The sequence below is a fragment of the Lottia gigantea genome, assembly GCF_000327385.1.
Source record: "Lottia gigantea unplaced genomic scaffold LOTGIsca_143, whole genome shotgun sequence".
In the NCBI taxonomy this organism is placed as follows: Eukaryota; Metazoa; Mollusca; class Gastropoda; family Lottiidae; genus Lottia; species Lottia gigantea.
In genome coordinates, this window is record NW_008707672.1 from 492,462 (window position 1) to 510,949 (window position 18,488).

The 18,488-nt window shown below is 33.9% G+C and overlaps 2 protein-coding genes across 2 annotated transcripts; one reads left to right on the forward strand and one right to left on the reverse strand.

Annotated features, from left to right (window-relative positions):
• Positions 1-10,433, forward strand: LOTGIDRAFT_238384 (hypothetical protein; the record flags this gene model as incomplete). The annotated part of the gene is made up of 9 exons (XM_009050058.1): positions 1-150; positions 192-328; positions 1,144-1,250; positions 2,821-2,951; positions 3,555-3,688; positions 5,347-5,444; positions 5,870-6,002; positions 7,946-8,116; positions 9,001-10,433. The coding sequence occupies 9 exons, from the start codon at positions 1-3 to the stop codon at positions 9,299-9,301; spliced, it is 1,362 nt and encodes a 453-aa protein (XP_009048306.1). The 3' UTR covers positions 9,302-10,433.
• A 2,836-nt stretch (positions 10,434-13,269) lies between these two features.
• On the reverse strand, positions 13,270-17,094 carry LOTGIDRAFT_238385 (hypothetical protein). The gene is made up of 2 exons (XM_009050059.1): positions 16,988-17,094; positions 13,270-15,143 (listed from the first exon to the last, which is right to left on the reverse strand). The coding sequence occupies exon 2, from the start codon at positions 15,133-15,135 to the stop codon at positions 13,636-13,638; it is 1,500 nt and encodes a 499-aa protein (XP_009048307.1). The 5' UTR covers positions 15,136-15,143; positions 16,988-17,094; the 3' UTR covers positions 13,270-13,635.
• Between the last annotated feature and the right edge of the window lie 1,394 nt (positions 17,095-18,488).

The window sequence follows — 18,488 nt, forward strand, 5'->3', positions numbered from 1 at the left end:
ATGTGGAAACTACTGCTAGTTGTGACAAGCCTATTGTCATTATCGTCTGCTTATGATCCGACTTGGAAATCCATTGATTCGAGACCGTTACCTCAGTGGTACGATGAAGCCAAACTATTTTCATCCACTGGGGAGTGTTTTCAGTGCCTAGTTTCTCGTCAGAGTGGTTTTGGTGGACGTGGAAAGGTCAGCACATCCCTGCTTTAGAATTATTCATGAAGAATAACTACAGACCAAGTTTCACCTACCCTGACTTCGCTCCACAGTTTACAACTGAATTTTTCAATCCTGTTGAATGGGCCAAGATATTTGAAAATTCCGGTGCAGAGTAAGTTATGCTTATTTTGTCTCTGACTTTGTTCACAGTGGAATTAGACCTATATAGAGACAAATTAATTTTGGTTATTTTAATTCAACATTCAACGAAGGCCTGATGGGTGAACAGTTAAGAAGTGCTAGGTATCGTCAATCATTCCACGATACGATACATATTCTGATATGGGGTAATGGGATAAATATTAACATTTTATCTTTACAGTTGCGTTATATCATGGCTTGTCGTATTGCAATACATGATTTCACCGATATATCATGCTAGCACTAGTGGACAGGCTGGTTTGTCCGAATTGTTTTTAGCAGATTTTTTTTGAAAACTTAAAAAACACTACATATCTACACAAGGTTTTTTTGGTCGCTAATGTGGGGAGACAACTGCCCTTACTCCTGGTCCTCTCCTACCCCTATGCATTTCAATTCTATAACCTTTTATAAATGTTGGTTTAAAACCTTGCATAAAGGGCCAAAACTTGAATAGGCCTACATGAAATAAGGTAGATATTGTCCGATAGCCATCTTGGATCAATTTATTAGTGACAACAGCTTAACGTCAACACATGTTTCACATTGCCAGTTGATGGTTATTTATAAAATAGACTACATGATAAATACCTTAATGATGATTTATAATGTAAGTCATATTTCGAGGGCTTACTGTAAGAAGTTTTTATGTCCAAGTTTGGTGAAAATGAGTTATGTCCATTAGTTAGTTATTAACCTTTTTAATATTGATTTTAATGTTTGATATTGTGATATTCACCACTATCTCCCATCTCTAGTACTCTATACTACAGGTATATATTGTAGGTATGTTGTATTAACTAGTAAACATCATGAAGGATTCACCAACTGGCCTTCCAACTATTCTTTCAACTGGAATTCTATGGCTGTTGGACCCAAGAGAGACCTAGTTGGTATGTAGCCTACTGTTTTTTTTTATTAACAATCTTTTCCAGACAATGTTCTAGTTAGTTTTATCAGAGAGAAAAAAACTATATTTTACAAGAATAACAACTTAGGTTCACAAGGTTCTACCCTCTTGGCTTTGATCTTTCCTGGATTATCCATACCCATTTACAGCTGGATCGATTAGATTTATGAGTGGCATATTTAAGGTCATCAGACTTTTACACAGCAATTTATAGAACCCAGGGACTCAATTTGGTAATGTAACTAAGAAATTGACACCATGTTAAAGATGGTTTCCCTTATTTACATATATTTAATTACCTGCAGAATTCCAAAGAGTGACTGATGAAGAAAGATCAAATAGTCTCTTTTTTTTTCCAAACTGTACATACATGGACATTTATGATTGGTTAAAACTCTTAATTATATGCAATAAGAATATAAGGATATGATTTAGAATACATGATAATTCATTAGAAGCACCAGTTCATCAAATGGTTTCTAGGTGAGCTAGGAGCAGCTGTAACAGTCTACAACTCTTTATTTTGTTTTCTAGGTGAGCTAGGAGCAGCTGTAAAAGTCTACAACTCTTTATTTTGTTTTCTAGGTGAGCTAGGAGCAGCTGTAAAAGTCTACAACTCTTTATTTTGTTTTCTAGGTGAGCTAGGAGCAGCTGTTAAAGACTATAACTCTATATTTTGTTTTCTAGGTGAGCTAGGAGCAGCTGTAAAAGACTATAACTCTATATTTTGTTTTCTAGGTGAGCTAGGAGCAGCTGTTAAAGACTATAACTCTATATTTTGTTTTCGAGGTGAGCTAGGAGCAGCTGTAAAAGACTATAACTCTATATTTTGTTTTCTAGGTGAGCTAGGAGCAGCTGTAAAAGACTATAACTCTATATTTTGTTTTCTAGGTGAGCTAGGAGCAGCTGTAAAAGACTATAACTCTATATTTTGTTTTCTAGGTGAGATAGGAGCAGCTGTAGAAGACTATAACTCTATATTTTTTTTTCTAGGTGAGCTAGGAGCAGCTGTAAAAGACTATAGCTCTCTATTTTTTTTCTAGGTGAGCTAGGAGCAGCTGTAAAAGACTATAACTCTATATTTTGTTTTTTATGTGAGCTAGGAGCAGCTATAAAAGACTATAGCTCTATATTTTGTTTTCTAGGTGAGCTAGGAGCAGCTGTAAAAGACTATAGCTCTATATTTTTTTTCTAGGTGAGCTAGGAGCAGCTTTAAAAGACTACAACTCTTTATTTTGTTTTCTAGGTGAGCTAGGAACAGCTGTAAAAGACTATAACTCTATATTTTGTTTTCTAGGTGAGCTAGGAGCAGCTGTAAAAGACTATAACTCTATATTTTGTTTTTCTAGGTGAGCTAGGAGCAGCTATAAAAGTCTACAACTCTTTATTTTGTTTTCTAGGTGAGCTAGGAGCAGCTGTTAAAGACTATAACTCTATATTTTGTTTTCTAGGTGAGCTAGGAACAGCTATAAAAGACTATAACTCTATATTTTGTTTTCTAGGTGAGCTAGGAGCAGCTATAAAAGACTATAACTCTATATTTTGTTTTCTAGGTGAGCTAGGAGCAGCTATAAAAGACTATACAACTCTTCATTTTGGTTTATATCATTCTCTATTTGAATGGTTTCATCCACTGTATAATATAGATAAAGAGAATAATTTCTCTACTCAGTATTTTGTTGATGTAAGTATACTATTTAAAATCAAGGTATATATTCCTCTAGTATTCTCTTAACCAGCTGATAGAACTTGGTCAACAAGATATGTTTATTTTGTACGTGCGAAAATCTTAGAAAATATTGAGAAAAGTGTATTCCTTAACATGTCTGAAAGTTTTAACTATAAAAATTCAGCGGTAAATTTTTTTTAAGGCCAAAACTATTCAAAAAGTTTACTCGTACCATGTCTGTAATAAACTGAAAGAACTTACAATTACATACTTGTGTAGTTATTTACTAGATATCTTCTGGACCACCATGCTAACATAATCATGAAAATAACGAAATTACAGATAATAAACGATAGGTCAGATTTCTTTAAGAAATGTGGCTTGAAAAACTGAAACTTCTGAAAGTTCTATCAGCTGATATAATGATTAGAATCCATAATAACATAATTTGTTACAGGGAAAGACAATGCCAGAACTTTATGAAATAGTCAAAGCCTATAAACCGGACATAATTTGGTCAGATGGGACTGGAGATGCTACAAGCGAATACTGGAAGTCACGAGAATTTCTAGCCTGGCTCTATACTGACAGGTATTTGTTGTTCTATATTAATTCCAGAGTAAGGCCATGCCTGAGTTGTATGAGATTGTTAACGCCTATAAACCAGATGTGATTTGGTCGGACGGTGATTGGGAAGCTACAAGCCAGTACTGGAAATCAACAGAGTTTCTAGCTTGGCTCTATAATGACAGGTATTTTATAATTTAGTATGTATGTATGTCATGATTGTAAATTGTGTTGAAACATTATACAGTTGTCAATAATGCATAACTGTAGCTTGGTCTCTATCAATTGGTAAAGTAAATATTTAGATGACTATACATATAGCTGAAAATGAGCTCTATCAGCTAGTAAAGTAAATATTTAGATAACTATACAGATAGCTGAAATTGAGTTATATCAGCTGGTAAAGTAAATATATAGATGACTATACAGATAGCTGAGATTGAGCTCTATCAGCTGGTAAAGTAAATAGTTAGATGACTCTACAGATAGCTGAAATTGAGTTCTATCAGCCGGTAAAGTAAATATTTAGATGACTATACAGATAGCTGAAATTAAGCTCTATCAGCTGGCAAAGTAAATATTTAGATGACTATACAGATAGCTGAGATTGAGCTCTATAAGCTGGTAAAATAAATATATAGATGACTATACAGATAGCTGAAATTAAGCTCTATCAGCTGGTAAAGTAAATATTTAGATGACTATACAGATAACTGAAATTGAGCTCTATCAGCTAGTAAAGTAAATATTTAGATGACTATACAGATAGCTGATGTTAAGCTCTATCAGCTGGTAAAGTAAATATTTAGAAGACTATACATATAGCTGAAATTGAGCTCTATCAGCTAGTAAAGTAAATATTTAGATGACTATACAGATAGCTGAAATTGAGCTCTATCAGCTGGTAAAGTAAATATTTAGATGACTATACAGATAGCTGAACATGAGCTCTATCAGCTGGTAAAGTAAATATTTAGATAACTATACAGATAGCTGAACATGAGCTCTATCAGCCGGTAAAGTAAATATTTAGATGACTATACAGATAGCTGAAATTGAGTTCTATCAGCCGGTAAAGTAAATATTTAGATGACTATACAGATAGTTGAAATTGAGTTCTATCAGCTGGTAAAGTAAATATTTAGATGACTATACAGATAGCTGAACATGAGCTCTATCATCTGGTAAAGTGAATATTTAGATGACTATACAGATAGCTGATATTGAGTTCTATCAGCTGGTAAAGTAAATATTTAGATGACTATACAGATAGCTGAAATTGAGCTCTATCAGCTGGTAAAGTAAATATTTAGATGACTATACAGATAGCTGACCATGAGCTCTATCAGCTGGTAAAGTAAATAATTAGATGACTATACAGATAGCTGAAATTGAGCTCTATCAGCTGGTAAAGTAAATATTGAGATGACTATACAGATAGCTGACCATGAGCTCTATCAGCTGGTAAAGTAAATAATTAGATGACTATACAGATAGCTGAAATTGAGCTCTATCAGCTGGTAAAGTAAATATTGAGATGACTATACAGATAGCTGACATTGAGCTCTATCAGCTGTTAAAGTAAATATTTAGATGACTATACAGACAGCTGAACATGAGCTCTTATCATCTGGTAAAGTGAATATTTAGATGACTATACAGATAGCTGAAACTGAGTTCTATCAGCTGGTAAAGTAAATATTAAGATATCTATACAGATAGCTGAAACTGAGTTCTATCAGCTGGTAAAGTAAATATTTAGATAACTATACAGATAGCTGAAATTGAGCTCTATCAGCTGGTAAGGTAAATATCTAGACAACTATTATACTATATATTGTAGTCCTGTTAAAGATACAGTAGTAACTAATGACAGATGGGGTAAAGATACTACATGTAAACATGGTGGATTTTTAACCTGTAAAGATAAATACAATCCAGGTAATATTATAAAGTAAAATGTAAAATTCTAAATTTCATTATTTTATGTCCATCTACGACCATTATAATAATAATAATAGACTCTTTATTTTACATGGGTCAGAATTAGGCCCAATACACAAGGACATTCAACCCATAAAGTGTTAACTAAAAAGGTTATAGACTGATTGGTACACTACCTGTGCTTTCTTTGAAGGAGAAGAAGAGTGGTTTCTTTCTTCATCGACTGCCTTTTGGTCTCTGACAGCCAACACTCATCTTGGGAGGAGGAAATATTAAAGAATACTGACTGGATCTGCTACAAAAAACATCTGCACACTGACCAGCCTGATGGGCTTTTGATCAAAGAAAACAAGGGTGGTTTCCTATCCTTAGATTTATTTCTGTCTGTATTTTCTAATTGCTAATAACTTATTTAAATCAAGGTGTGGTCCAGAAGAGGAAGTTTGAGAACGCTATGACCTTAGATAAATATTCCTGGGGATATCGTAGAAACGCTAAATTAACAGATTTCTTAACAATGGATGAATTGTTGTCTACTTTCATTCAAACAGTCAGGTAAGACTAAACTAGTGTCCAAAAGAAACGATACCAACTTATTTTCAAAATTGTTTTTTACTAAGTGAATTGTCTAATATGAAAACATGCCAATTCGTATTGCACATCCCAAACACAGCACGATAAAAATACCGGGAACATGTGATCACTTCCGGGGAAAAAACGTAAATTTCGTGAAAGTGACATTTCCCTCTCTAGCATGTTCTGCACGTGCATAAAAACTGTATTAAACGGCTGATCAGACACGTTGATATCACAGCAAAAAAAAGAACACAAGATATGTTTGACAGCCATCGAGAGAGAGAGAGCCGTTGGAATGGTCCAACAAGGACCGACACACGTCGACGTTTGCCAGAAGATTAGGCTGCGCACGCATCACTATCACCAGGTTGATGCAGCGGTTACGTCAGACAGGTCAGACGTCAGACAGGCCCAGGAGTGGAAGACCACGAGTAACCACGCCCCGTGAAGATCGTTACATCCGGGTATTACACCTGAGGAACCGCACCGTAACAGCGACGTCCACGGCGGCTACAGCACTGGGACACAGGATCAGTCGACAGACCGTCTACAGGAGACTACGGCAGTATGGTATCCGGCCACGTCATCCCTACCGCGGACCGCTCCTGACGCCTCGACACCGGAACAACAGACTGATCTGGGCCAGGAGAGTTCGACGTTGGCAACGGTGGGACTGGGCACATGTTATGTTCTCTGATGAGAGCAGATTCCTCATCTTCAAAAACGATGGACGGCAGCTTGTATACCAACGATTTGGTGAACGTTTGGCGCCTAACTGTATCCAACAGGTCCGGCCGTTTGGAGGTGGAGGGTTAATGGTTTGGGGTGGCATATGTGGTGACGTCAAAACGAGGCTTGTCGTAATTCGTGGAAACCTGAATGCACAGCGTTATATTGATGACATTCTACGGCCTGTTGTGGTGCCCTTTATTCAGCAACAGCCTCGAGGAATGGCAACGCATCACTCCCAACGTCATCAGACGTTTGACGGCATCAGTCCGTAGGCGTGTTCTGGCATGAAATGATGCTCATGGTGGACATACCCACTACTGACTTGACTTTGTGACGTGTGGTGTGACATTTCCCGTTGTTTCTGTGATCAGTGCTCTAACGAAATGTTCTTTTTTCGACCCCACCCATCTTTAAAGGCTTGTCATATTGGTTGTACAGATTTTATTGAAATGAAATTTTTGTACAGATGTTGTGAAAGGATTTCTCAAAAGCATAACACCAATCCTAAACTTCTGCATTGTTTAGTTTTTCTTTATGTCGTTGCAAACAGGTGGTATCGTTTCTTTTGGACACTAGTTTAGAATAACATTACTATTAAACTCAATAAATATTATGTGGACTCTCTGAAAGGGATGAAGACTTGACAAACCTAGATACCACTTAAATATTATTACCATGTGGACTCTCTGAAAGGGATGAAGACTTGACAAACCTAGATACCACTTAAATATTATTACCATGTGGACTCTCTGAAAGGGATGAAGACTTGACAAACCTAGATACCACTTAAATATTATTACCATGTGGACTCTCTGAAAGGGATGAAGACTTGACAAACCTAGATACCACTTAAATATTATTACCATGTGGACTCTCTGAAAGGGATGAAGACTTGACAAACCTAGATGCCACTTAAATATTATTACCATGTGGACTCTCTGAAACGGATGAAGACTAGACAAACCTAGATACCACGTAAATATTATTTGCTATGTGGACTCTCTGAGAGGAATGTGAAGTCGTCAAACCTAAATACCAAATAAATATTTTGGTGTGTGAACTCTCTGAAACAAAAAACAAATAATAGTGTCCTTCTGGTGAAATATTTTTTTAAATCTCTTCAATCCATATCTTCTGAATTTCTTTTCAATCTCGATTACAATTCTAGTAAAATAGTTTGATATTCGTAGTTGTGGTGGAAATATGTTGATGAATGTAGGACCAACTAAAGAAGGAACTCTGATACCAATATTTCAAGAGAGACTGAGTGAGATGGGAGAATGGTTAAGAGTGAATGGAGAGGGAATTCGTAAAACCAGACCATGGATCCATCAGAATGATACTATAACACCAGGTGTATGGTAAGTATAGTATAGTCATGATAGGTAAAACATTCAGCAAAAACCCAGGCAATTCAATGCCAAAATTACAACGTGAAATGCTTGTACACATCTACAGGCTTTTGAAAACAGTGAGATAGTAAGTAAAGGCATGAAATGGTCTAAATATCTGTTCCACCAGGTGATTCCAATATATAAGCTATGGAATTGGATTGGAATTGTCTGGCCTACTTGTAAAGTAATAGAATAATAATGATTATGGTTGGGTATCAATTAGAAAATTGAAATCGATTATCAATGGCAGACTCCCTATTAATAATCGATTAATAATCAGTATGATTTAATTGAGAAACCCTGTCAATACTAAATTAAAAACATGCCAAAATTCTAAATTTCATGGGTAATTTTTGCGTTATAGAAGTATATTCTTGTTTTGATCGGTTATTATAGTTTATTGTGGGTATGTTATGTATTGAAGGGAAACTATGTAGAAGAGATTACTACTTGTTAACAGGTACAATGGAGAAAATGTAACTTTGACTTATAATCGATTATGAAAATTGATAATTATATATTTAATTATATAATTATTATTTCGACACTTTTACTCAGACCTAGTAACATTGTAACAGCATTGTCCTTCTCATTAACTGTTAATTATCAATAGCTATCACAGGCTAGACCATGTATTTGTATATCTGTATCATTATATCTGTATCTGTGTATCTTTATCTGTATCTGTGTATCTGTATCTGTATAATTGTATCTGTATATCTGTGTATCTGCATATATCTGTATATCTGTATCTGTGTATGTGTATATCTGTATCATTATATCTGTGTATATGTGTATCTGTAAGTGTATATGTGTATCTATATCTGTATCTGTATATTTATCTATTTCAGGTATACCATGAAGAAAGAATCAGATGGAAGTGTTAGTGTTTATTGTTTTGTTTTAAAATGGCCAACAAGCAACGTGTTAAGTCTGGGTGTTCCAAAACCATCCTCTAATACTCAAATTACATTACTTGGTTATCCAGGCACTCTCAGTTGGAACAAAGGCTCTGGGTCTGGAATAGATATCAATATTCCTGCGATACCTTTCAATAAAATGCCCTGCAAGTACGTCTGGGCGTTTAAACTGACCAAGCTAAGTAATGAACTTAAACATCATTTGCTCAAATTTAAACCTGGCCAGTTTTAATCTGTTTCTTAACAATTGTTTGTGTCAGGTTTTTTTCGAAAAAGGTTTTACAATCAATTCTTTTCAATAGTGTATTCATTTTTAAGGAAATATTCAAATCTTATATCAAATAACAATATAGGGTATGTGGACTCTCTGAAATGGATGCTGAGTTGACAAACCTAAATTCCAAATAAACAATGTAGACTATGTGGACTCTCTGAAATGGATGCTGAGTCCACAAACCTAAATTCCAAATGATAATATCACTTATTTAGACTCTCTTAATGTTGAGAAATGCAGTGGTAGATTGACATCAGAAGGGTAAACCTTGTAATATTGATTGTTTATTTGGTATATTTATCACTCACTGTATGGCTGGTGATATTTTTGTTTGTGTTAACTTGCCAGAAAGAACAAGAAGAGATATTTTTTATATTTGAATTGACACAAAAAAATACTTTTTATATAGCATTTCACTGACTTGTTAGAATACTATATGTTACATATCTTTAGAATTGGATCCAGTATTTTCACGTCACATCATGTATCTTACCACTGCTTGCCTTAATATTTAGGCTACTTAAATTAATTTTAAATTAATTTTTTTCTCTTATTTCATAAATGTTCAAAATATAACAAAAACACAAGGGGTATATTATGGTATAACTCACTTCTTTAATAACAAAGCACATAACGTTTCAACACAATTTACACCTGTCGTCATCAGATGAAATGAAACATGATAATGTCGTTCAAATCTTAATGTTCAAAATAAACTGTATGCCAGAAAAACCCCCTTCTGTTAAATCATATTTACAATTAACTACTTTTCCAGTGGTTAACATTTTCATCAGCCCAATGATAATCTAAGACTCTCAGTAGTAATTTGTAGTTGATATTTCAATAAGAAAACAGTGCAGTCAGAAAGAAGTGCCTAATGTGATTTTTCATGAAATATTTCACAAATGCCTAAAATTTACTTTAACAAGACTTAAACATTCCCAACTGTGTGTGAAATATATTGTGATTTAATGAATTCCTTTTTTGGGTATTTTTTCTGGTTTATAATTTTGTAAATTTGAATAATGTATTCAATTTTCTATTCAAATTGTTATTATAATTATTTTTTAAATAAAAGTTATAGAAGTGTTTTTGTTTTATAGCAGAGCCGGGAAGGGCCTTAGCAAGACTTCATTGTTCTGGGAGGTAAGATATGCGGAGGGGCAAGTAATATATCTATAGGGGCAAGAAATATATCTGGAGAGACAAGTAATATATGCGGAGGGGCAAGTAATATATCTAGAGCGCAGGACTATATGCGTAGGGGCAAGTAATATATCTATAGGGGCAAGAAATATATCTGGAGAGACAAGTAATATATGCGGAGGGGCAAGTAATATATCTAGAGCGCAGGAATATATGCGAAGTTGCAAGTAATATATCTAGAGGGCAGGCATATATGCGGAGGGACAAGTAATATTTGCGGAGGAGTAAGTAATATATGCGGAGAGGCAAGAAATATAAGCGGAGGAGTAAGTAACATTTGCGGAGGGACAAGTAACATATCTAGAGGGGCAAGTAATATAACCGGAGGGGCAAGTAGTATATCCGGAGGGACAAGTAATATATCTAGAGTGGCAAGAAATATATCTGGAGAGACAAGTAATATATGCGGAGGGGCAAGTAATATATCTAGAGCGCAGGAATATATGCGGAGTTGCAAGTAATATATCTAGAGGGCAGGCATATATGCGGAGGGGCAAGTGATATTTGCGGAGGAGTAAGTAATATATGCGAAGGGGCAAGAAATATATCTGGAGAGACAAGTAATATATGCGGAGGGGCAAGTAATATATCTAGAGCGCAGGAATATATGCGGAGTTGCAAGTAATATATCTAGAGGGCAGGCATATATGCGGAGGGGCAAGTGATATATGCGGAGGGACAAGTAATATTTGTGGAGGAGTAAGTAATATATGCGAAGGGGCAAGAAATATAAGCGGGGGAGTAAGTAACATTTGCGGAGGGACAAGTAATATATCTAGAGGGGCAAGTAATATAACCGGAGGGACAAGTAGTATATCCGGAGGGACAAGTAATATATCTAGAGGGGCAAGTAATATATCCGGAGGGACACGTAATATATCTAGAGGGACAAGTAATATATTCAGAGGGGCAAGTAATATATCTAGAGGGACAAGTAATATATCTAGAGGGACAAGTAATATATCTAGAGGGACAAGTAATATTTCTAGAGGGGCAAGTAATATATCTAGAGGGACAAGTAATATATCTAGAAGGGCAAGAAATATAAGCAGAGGGTAATAGGGGTTTGATGTTTAATTGCAATAATGGAATGGGTCGGTTTTCAGATTTTTTCCAAGGGGGAAACCTAATTCGAATTTTGCGATTTTTCCATGAACGGTTTTGAGTCATTGCACTTGACTTGAAAAAAGAAATTTGTTTGAGAACACAACAGTTTTTTACTTCTTGTCACAAATATAATGCCGAAAGTAACTACTGCAATATCTCATCTTAAATGAAACAAATGTCCCATGAGGAAATTTTCACCAAAAAAAAAAAACCTCTTTCCATGAAAAATTGCCTTTTGAGTTTTGGAGAATTTCATGCAAACGATGAATGGCCACCTCCAAACTCTTGATTATAAAGTACATAGTTTACAGAAGCTGACAGAATAAACAATGGAGATAGGCTGTAGGAACTGAAAGACAGAATTAGAGAGTAATTCAGCAATATACTACTTGAACAAACCGGACAGGCAATATCTTGTCACGGAAAAGTGGAATTCACGTAATTTTTGCTGGAGAATGGTGGATCTCTTGAGCAATAACTCAATAAAAGATGTAAAATTAAAGTAATTATTTTCGGCATTATATTTTTTAACAAGGAATTTGAAAAAGCTTAATTCCAAAGTTATTCGACCTATAAAGTTGTAATTTGTTGAAAAAGATGTCTGATATCTTATCTAATATAAGAGGTCAAAATATTATGATCATAGCTTTGATACTTTAAGACACAACTCGAATTGAAAAGTGCTATCGTTTTTTTCTGGGCCAACCGATAATTGAATCAATACAAAACAAAAACGAATTATGAAGCTCTTTAAAATGAGATATTAATCCATATTTTAGCCGATTTTCATTTCTGTCAGCTGCCAGTGGGTCTATGACTCGTTGCCTGGCATGCTATCTTTACTTTTAAACGGGGGTAATAGTCACTTAAATTCATTTTACTTTTTACTATCATTCAAGGGGAGGTAACACGGGACTCACTCCACTAAAATACTTTATGATTGCATACGAATGTAGTCCAGGCTATTTTATACGCCCACATGAAATAACTAGTCACTAATATTCAAGGGGAGGTAACTAGACCCCACTTTATGCAAATGATGCATTCCAGGCTATTTTTAGAAATGTTCTCTCTCTCCCTTTTGGGGTTTTTGCATACCTATTTTTGGGTAGTTTTTGGTCTAGATTTGGAATTTGATGTCTGAAATTGCATTATCTTTAAGATTTGGCGAGATGATGAGAGACCTAAAGGCGGAGGTTAATTCTTAAAATACTCGTTTTGTCAACTGCCAAACTCTAGCAGATGAATATAACCGGTAGTAGGTAGTAGTCTACTTTCAATTTTAGTAGCTCAACATTTTCATGGACATCATATATTGAATTTTTTAGGAGACATTAAGGATTGATCAGGATTTCATTCGGAATATTGGAAAGCTTTCAACGAGATTTCTGGAAAAAGTTGTAGAAGGTTGAATTTCGTGTTTTAATATGGGAAGAAATGGCAAATGAATTAGTGGAGTGAGTCTAGTAAAAAGAAATGGTACTTCTGAAGGGAGGTAACTTTTACTAAAAATGGGTTTTTACTTCTTAAGGGAGGTAACTTTTCATTAAGACTAATTTTCATTTACAACATAGGCAGGGAATTGGACTCTATGGTGTATAAAAATCCAATTTCAGAATATAATTTATTTTAATATTGCATTCAATTTAACAATAAAACAATTTAACAATAAACATCCATACAAGCAAAGATAATTCTTTTAATGAAAATCTTGTCCAAAGTATGACAATCTCAAGACTACAAGATATATAGTAGTGGTCTCCTCCAAAAGGAATTACTATCACGCGTTTCAAAAAGAGTAAGCATGTTCTGCTTCGCGCCCGACACACCTACGATATAGGTCAACATCATAAGATACGCCGAGCAAACGAATCCGCCAACATGCAAGAAACAGATTTATCATATTTGTCTTTACAATTTCTGAGGAGCAAATTTCTGAGGAGTAAGTTTTTATTACGGTCCCATTTAAATTATGCTACTCAGGGCAATTTGAAAGGTTTTACTTCTGACCTGTTAAATATATACAGATCTTTAGCATTATTTCTGAAAATGGCGGCTCTAATGCTGAACCCACTGTTAGACACAATTAGAACTTTACACTTGGACAGTATGATTTGATCAATTATTGAAGTTTCGAACCCAAGGCAGTCCGCGTCCATTCCTTTTTGTCTGTCAATGTGTAGGATTTTACCCTCGGAATCAAAATAACGCTTCGTGAATCGCCGTCGTGCTGAATCTCGAACTTCGATATTGTCAGTTGCGACAAATATTGTATTGGCTTTGTCAAATTTGTCCATAAAATCCCAAAGTTTAGGCACACTGGTTAAATTATTTCTCGCTGGATCGTTCGGTAAATTTCTACTCTTTCCGATGCGGACATGCGCACAAGTCATATCTTTGGACAAAGACAATCTTTTCAAATGATTGATCACGTGACGTGATGGTTTCATCAAAGATTCCCAAATAAGTTTAAAAATTTGTCTTCGTGTCGTCCCACCTTTTAGATAAGGGGGTAATTTATGCCGGATACGACGATAAATGTAATCATTTCCAGGGGCATTAGTTCTTAAATAAATGATCTCGGTAGTGTCGTTTGACAAATTCACGCCTCCTAAACCAACGGAGTTGATGATTTTCTGTGGATTCCCGATCAGGTCACTTTCAGGAATAATCCAGTTGTATTTATTTGGAATAAAAAATTGTCGAACATCACAAGGTGTAGACATGATGATTCCAAATTTTCTATCCAGCTGAATCGACATCATAAAGGTGTAAGCTATTCCCCGCTGTCGATCACTGAAACCACCACAATATCGTTTACTATCACAGAGGTAGATCAAATATTTTGTTGTTTTGGTTATTTTCACCACCACTGACTGTGTCGTGTTATTAACTGATGGTTTGGAATGTTTTTTAGATGTTGCTGTAATGTTTTTTTTTAATTCGGTGTTACTCTTTGAATTGGCTATTGACGTTGTTTTCACTTTTGACGACACTTTTCCTGGAACATTTGACGCGATTTTTGTGATATTCTGACCCTTTGCACCTAGTGTGCCCTCCAGTGCAGATTGGGGCCTGTTTTTTAATTTCTTTGCAGAAGGTAGTGATGTCATGCGTTTAGTATTGGTCATCGCCCTGATATTTAGAGCAGTTTTTGATTTTACATTCGTCCGGAAATGTTGTAAGGTATTCAACTTGACATTTGGCTTGGTGTTTATTTTGCGATCGTTATCGGTATTGGACTTGTTATTGGCATTTGCGTTAACCTTAACAACTGTATAGGTATTACGATTAGATTTAGTTTCAACATGGAATTGTGACTCCTTCTTGTTATTAGAATAAAGCTGTGTGTCGTCGTTGAAGAAATGTAATCTAAAACTGAGTTGTGGGGGAGATGTTGTATAAAAATATATCATTGTTAGAGATATAAATATTAATAATCCTATATAGAGTCGAGATCTGTTGATAGTCTTCCACATTCTTCAGTCTGAAATTATAGAAATAACAATATTAAAAACATCCTTCAATCTGAAATTATAGAAATAACAATATTAAAAACATCCTTCAATCTGATATTATAGAAATAACAATATTAAAAAAATCTTTCAGTCTAAAATTATAGACATAACAATATTAAAAACATCCTTCAGTCTGAAATTATAGAAATAACAATATTAAAAACATCTTTCAGTCTAAAATTATAGAAATAACAATATTAAAAACATCCTTCAATCTGATATTATAGAAATAACAATATTAAAAATATCCTTCAGTCTGAAATTATAGAAATAACAATATTAAAAACATTCTTCAGTCTGAAATTATAGAAATAACAATATTAAAAACATCCTTCAGTCTGAAATTATAGAAATAACAATATTAAAAACATCTTTCAGTCTGAAATTATAGAAATAATAATATTAAAAATATCCTTCAGTCTGAAATTATAGAAATAACAATATTAAAAACATCTTTCAGTCTGAAATTATAGAAATAACAATATTAAAAACATTCTTCAGTCTGAAATTATAGAAATAACAATATTAAAAACATCCTTCAGTCTGAAATTATAGATATAACAATATTAAAAACATCTTTCAGTCTAAAATTATAGAAATAACAATATTAAAAACATCCTTCAGTCTGAAATTATAGAAAAAACAATATTAAAAACATCCTTCAGTCTGCAATTATAGATATAACAATATTAAAAACATCCTTTAGTCTGAAATTATAGACATAACAATATTAAAAACATCCTTCAGTCTGAAATTATAGATATAACAATATTAAAAACATCCTTCAGTCTGATATTATAGAAATAACAATATTAAAAACATCCTTCAGTCTGAAATTATAGAAATAACAATATTAAAAACATCCTTCAGTCTGAAATTATAGAAAAAACAATATTAAAAACATCCTTCAGTCTGAAATTATAGACATAACAATATTAAAAACATCCTTCAGTCTTAAATTATAGACATAACAATATTAAAAACATCCTTCAGTCTGAAATGATAGAAATAACAATATTAAAAACATCCTTCAGTTTGAAATTATAGAAATAACAACATCCTTCAGTCTAAAATTATAGAAAGTCCGAAAGAGAAGTTTTAAAGGTAAATTAAAACATGTTCACACTTGAAAACCCACACTTCTTCCTAACAGTAAATTCTTTCAATTTAGTTGAATAATTGTAAATAGCTATAAACTAGCTAGGGGTGCATATCAAAATGTGATAAGGTTGTAAAATGTTTGTAAGACAATGATATAGATGAACTCAATATGTAATATCTGTTTTAATAATCTGTTTTGATAATACTATAACAAAATATAGATTAACTAATATCTAATTGAATGACATGACAAACGTTAAAAGACACTCTAAAAGATGTATTTAGACAGTGGTTTCCCTCCTTTACTTAAGTTCATCCCATAGTGGTTTAAACAGGTTTTTACTACCACTACATGCCGGGCTGTCTATCGTCTCAATATGTAAGCTGTTTTAATAAATGCTTCTATACTCAATATCAGATAGATTGATCAATAAATCACTAAGATATATGGATATACTACTTTTGCATTTAAAAAAGTAAATAACGTTACCTGTATGTGTCCCGGAACGTAGTATGTAATAAACCTAGAAGTAGTATATCTATATAACTTGTGTTTTTAATGTTACCTGTATGTGTTTCAAAACGTAGTATGTAATAAATGAAGAAGTAGTATATCTATATATCTTAGTGTTTTAGTGTCTTCCTACATCTATATGTCTTATAAACAAGATTGATCAATGTTTAACAAACAACAATAATAATATTAACCTACCTTGTACACTGACCAGAATTCTGTTAAAGATTCTGAAGATAATGCAGATAGTTTTCTTCTTGTCTTTGCCTCGAATTCGTGTATAATAACCTGAAATCTGGTAAAGTATTTCACTCTTTGTTCTTGTATGATCCAATACACGACTTAAATTGTAAACAGTCATTTCGTTTACAAGCCAACCCATTCTTTAGGATTAGTGAGGGATTATCTAACTAACCTTATTATTCAATCAACCAAATCTGTAGTAATTAGTACACATTATTTTAATCGTGTCACAAATTATTACAATTTATATCTGATTTAAACACAATCTGTTCACTATAACAACAGTAACCAAGTGATATAATGAAACGACAGAATTTAGAAAAGATATCGATTTATGTTGAGAAAAATAGACGTACTTTCAAATGCACTTGACTGTTAGACACCGCACTGTCCACATCATGTTAGTACTCTAAATTCAACATGCCACCAAAGGTTTCTGCCAAAGGCTTGAAGTGTAAATACTAGTGGGAAACAAAGAAAACGGTGTAAACTATTATTCAAAAGCACCTTATTCATAATCGGACAACCAATATAGCGGATGCAAATCGATTAAAAAAACATCATAGAAATCGATCATCAATGGCAGCTGATAACACAGGAAATTGGATATCTGTGTCCCGATCAGTAGGACAGAGACTATATAACGACTTATCTGATTGAGACGGGATACTATTAAGAGTAAATAGTCTTTTCATCACCACCACCCGTCTCAATCCGAAACATCCTACTCACAAATAAAAGACAAAATCATATGTGCACCGTGTTCTGTTCTGTGTTTTTATTTGCGATTTTCCCTGGTGTAAACAGTCACGAGAAGAAAAAAAATTGAGATAATCCTATATACGTGATATTTATTTATATATTTATAATTCTAAATTTTTAATCAAAAACTTTTTTTTTCATTTCATTTTCATATCTATTCATTATTTGATATTGTACATATTTAAAACAAAAAAGAACAAAAAAATGATCTTGTTATATGATGTATTTTTATTACCATCTAATTTATTAACATAACTTTAAATGGAATCTAAAATCCTCGAAAGAAAGCTAACAGTAGAAATCAGCCCCATGAATCCAAGCAACATTAAAACTGACGAAATGCTGGGTTATTTCAGTGAGATGGAGGCACCCCTGGAAACGGTTCGCTGCTTCCAGAACGTAGGAAATTCAAAGTTCTTGGTGTCTTTCTCTAAGAACGTTGAAAACTGGTTCGAATTCGGTGGAGGCAGCGATCCGTTCAAGGGGATCAAATACAAAATATAACGAGTCGCTAACCTGCCTCAATATTCCCGCCCATCATACATTCGCATTGCCATCTGTAGAATGCCCTACGAGATGGACGGGAAATATGTATAAACTAAAATAAATACATATTGTGTGGCAACAAAATTGATTAGATGCACGTATCGTAACCACCCCAATATATACAATGGGGTGTTTTACGTATACACCA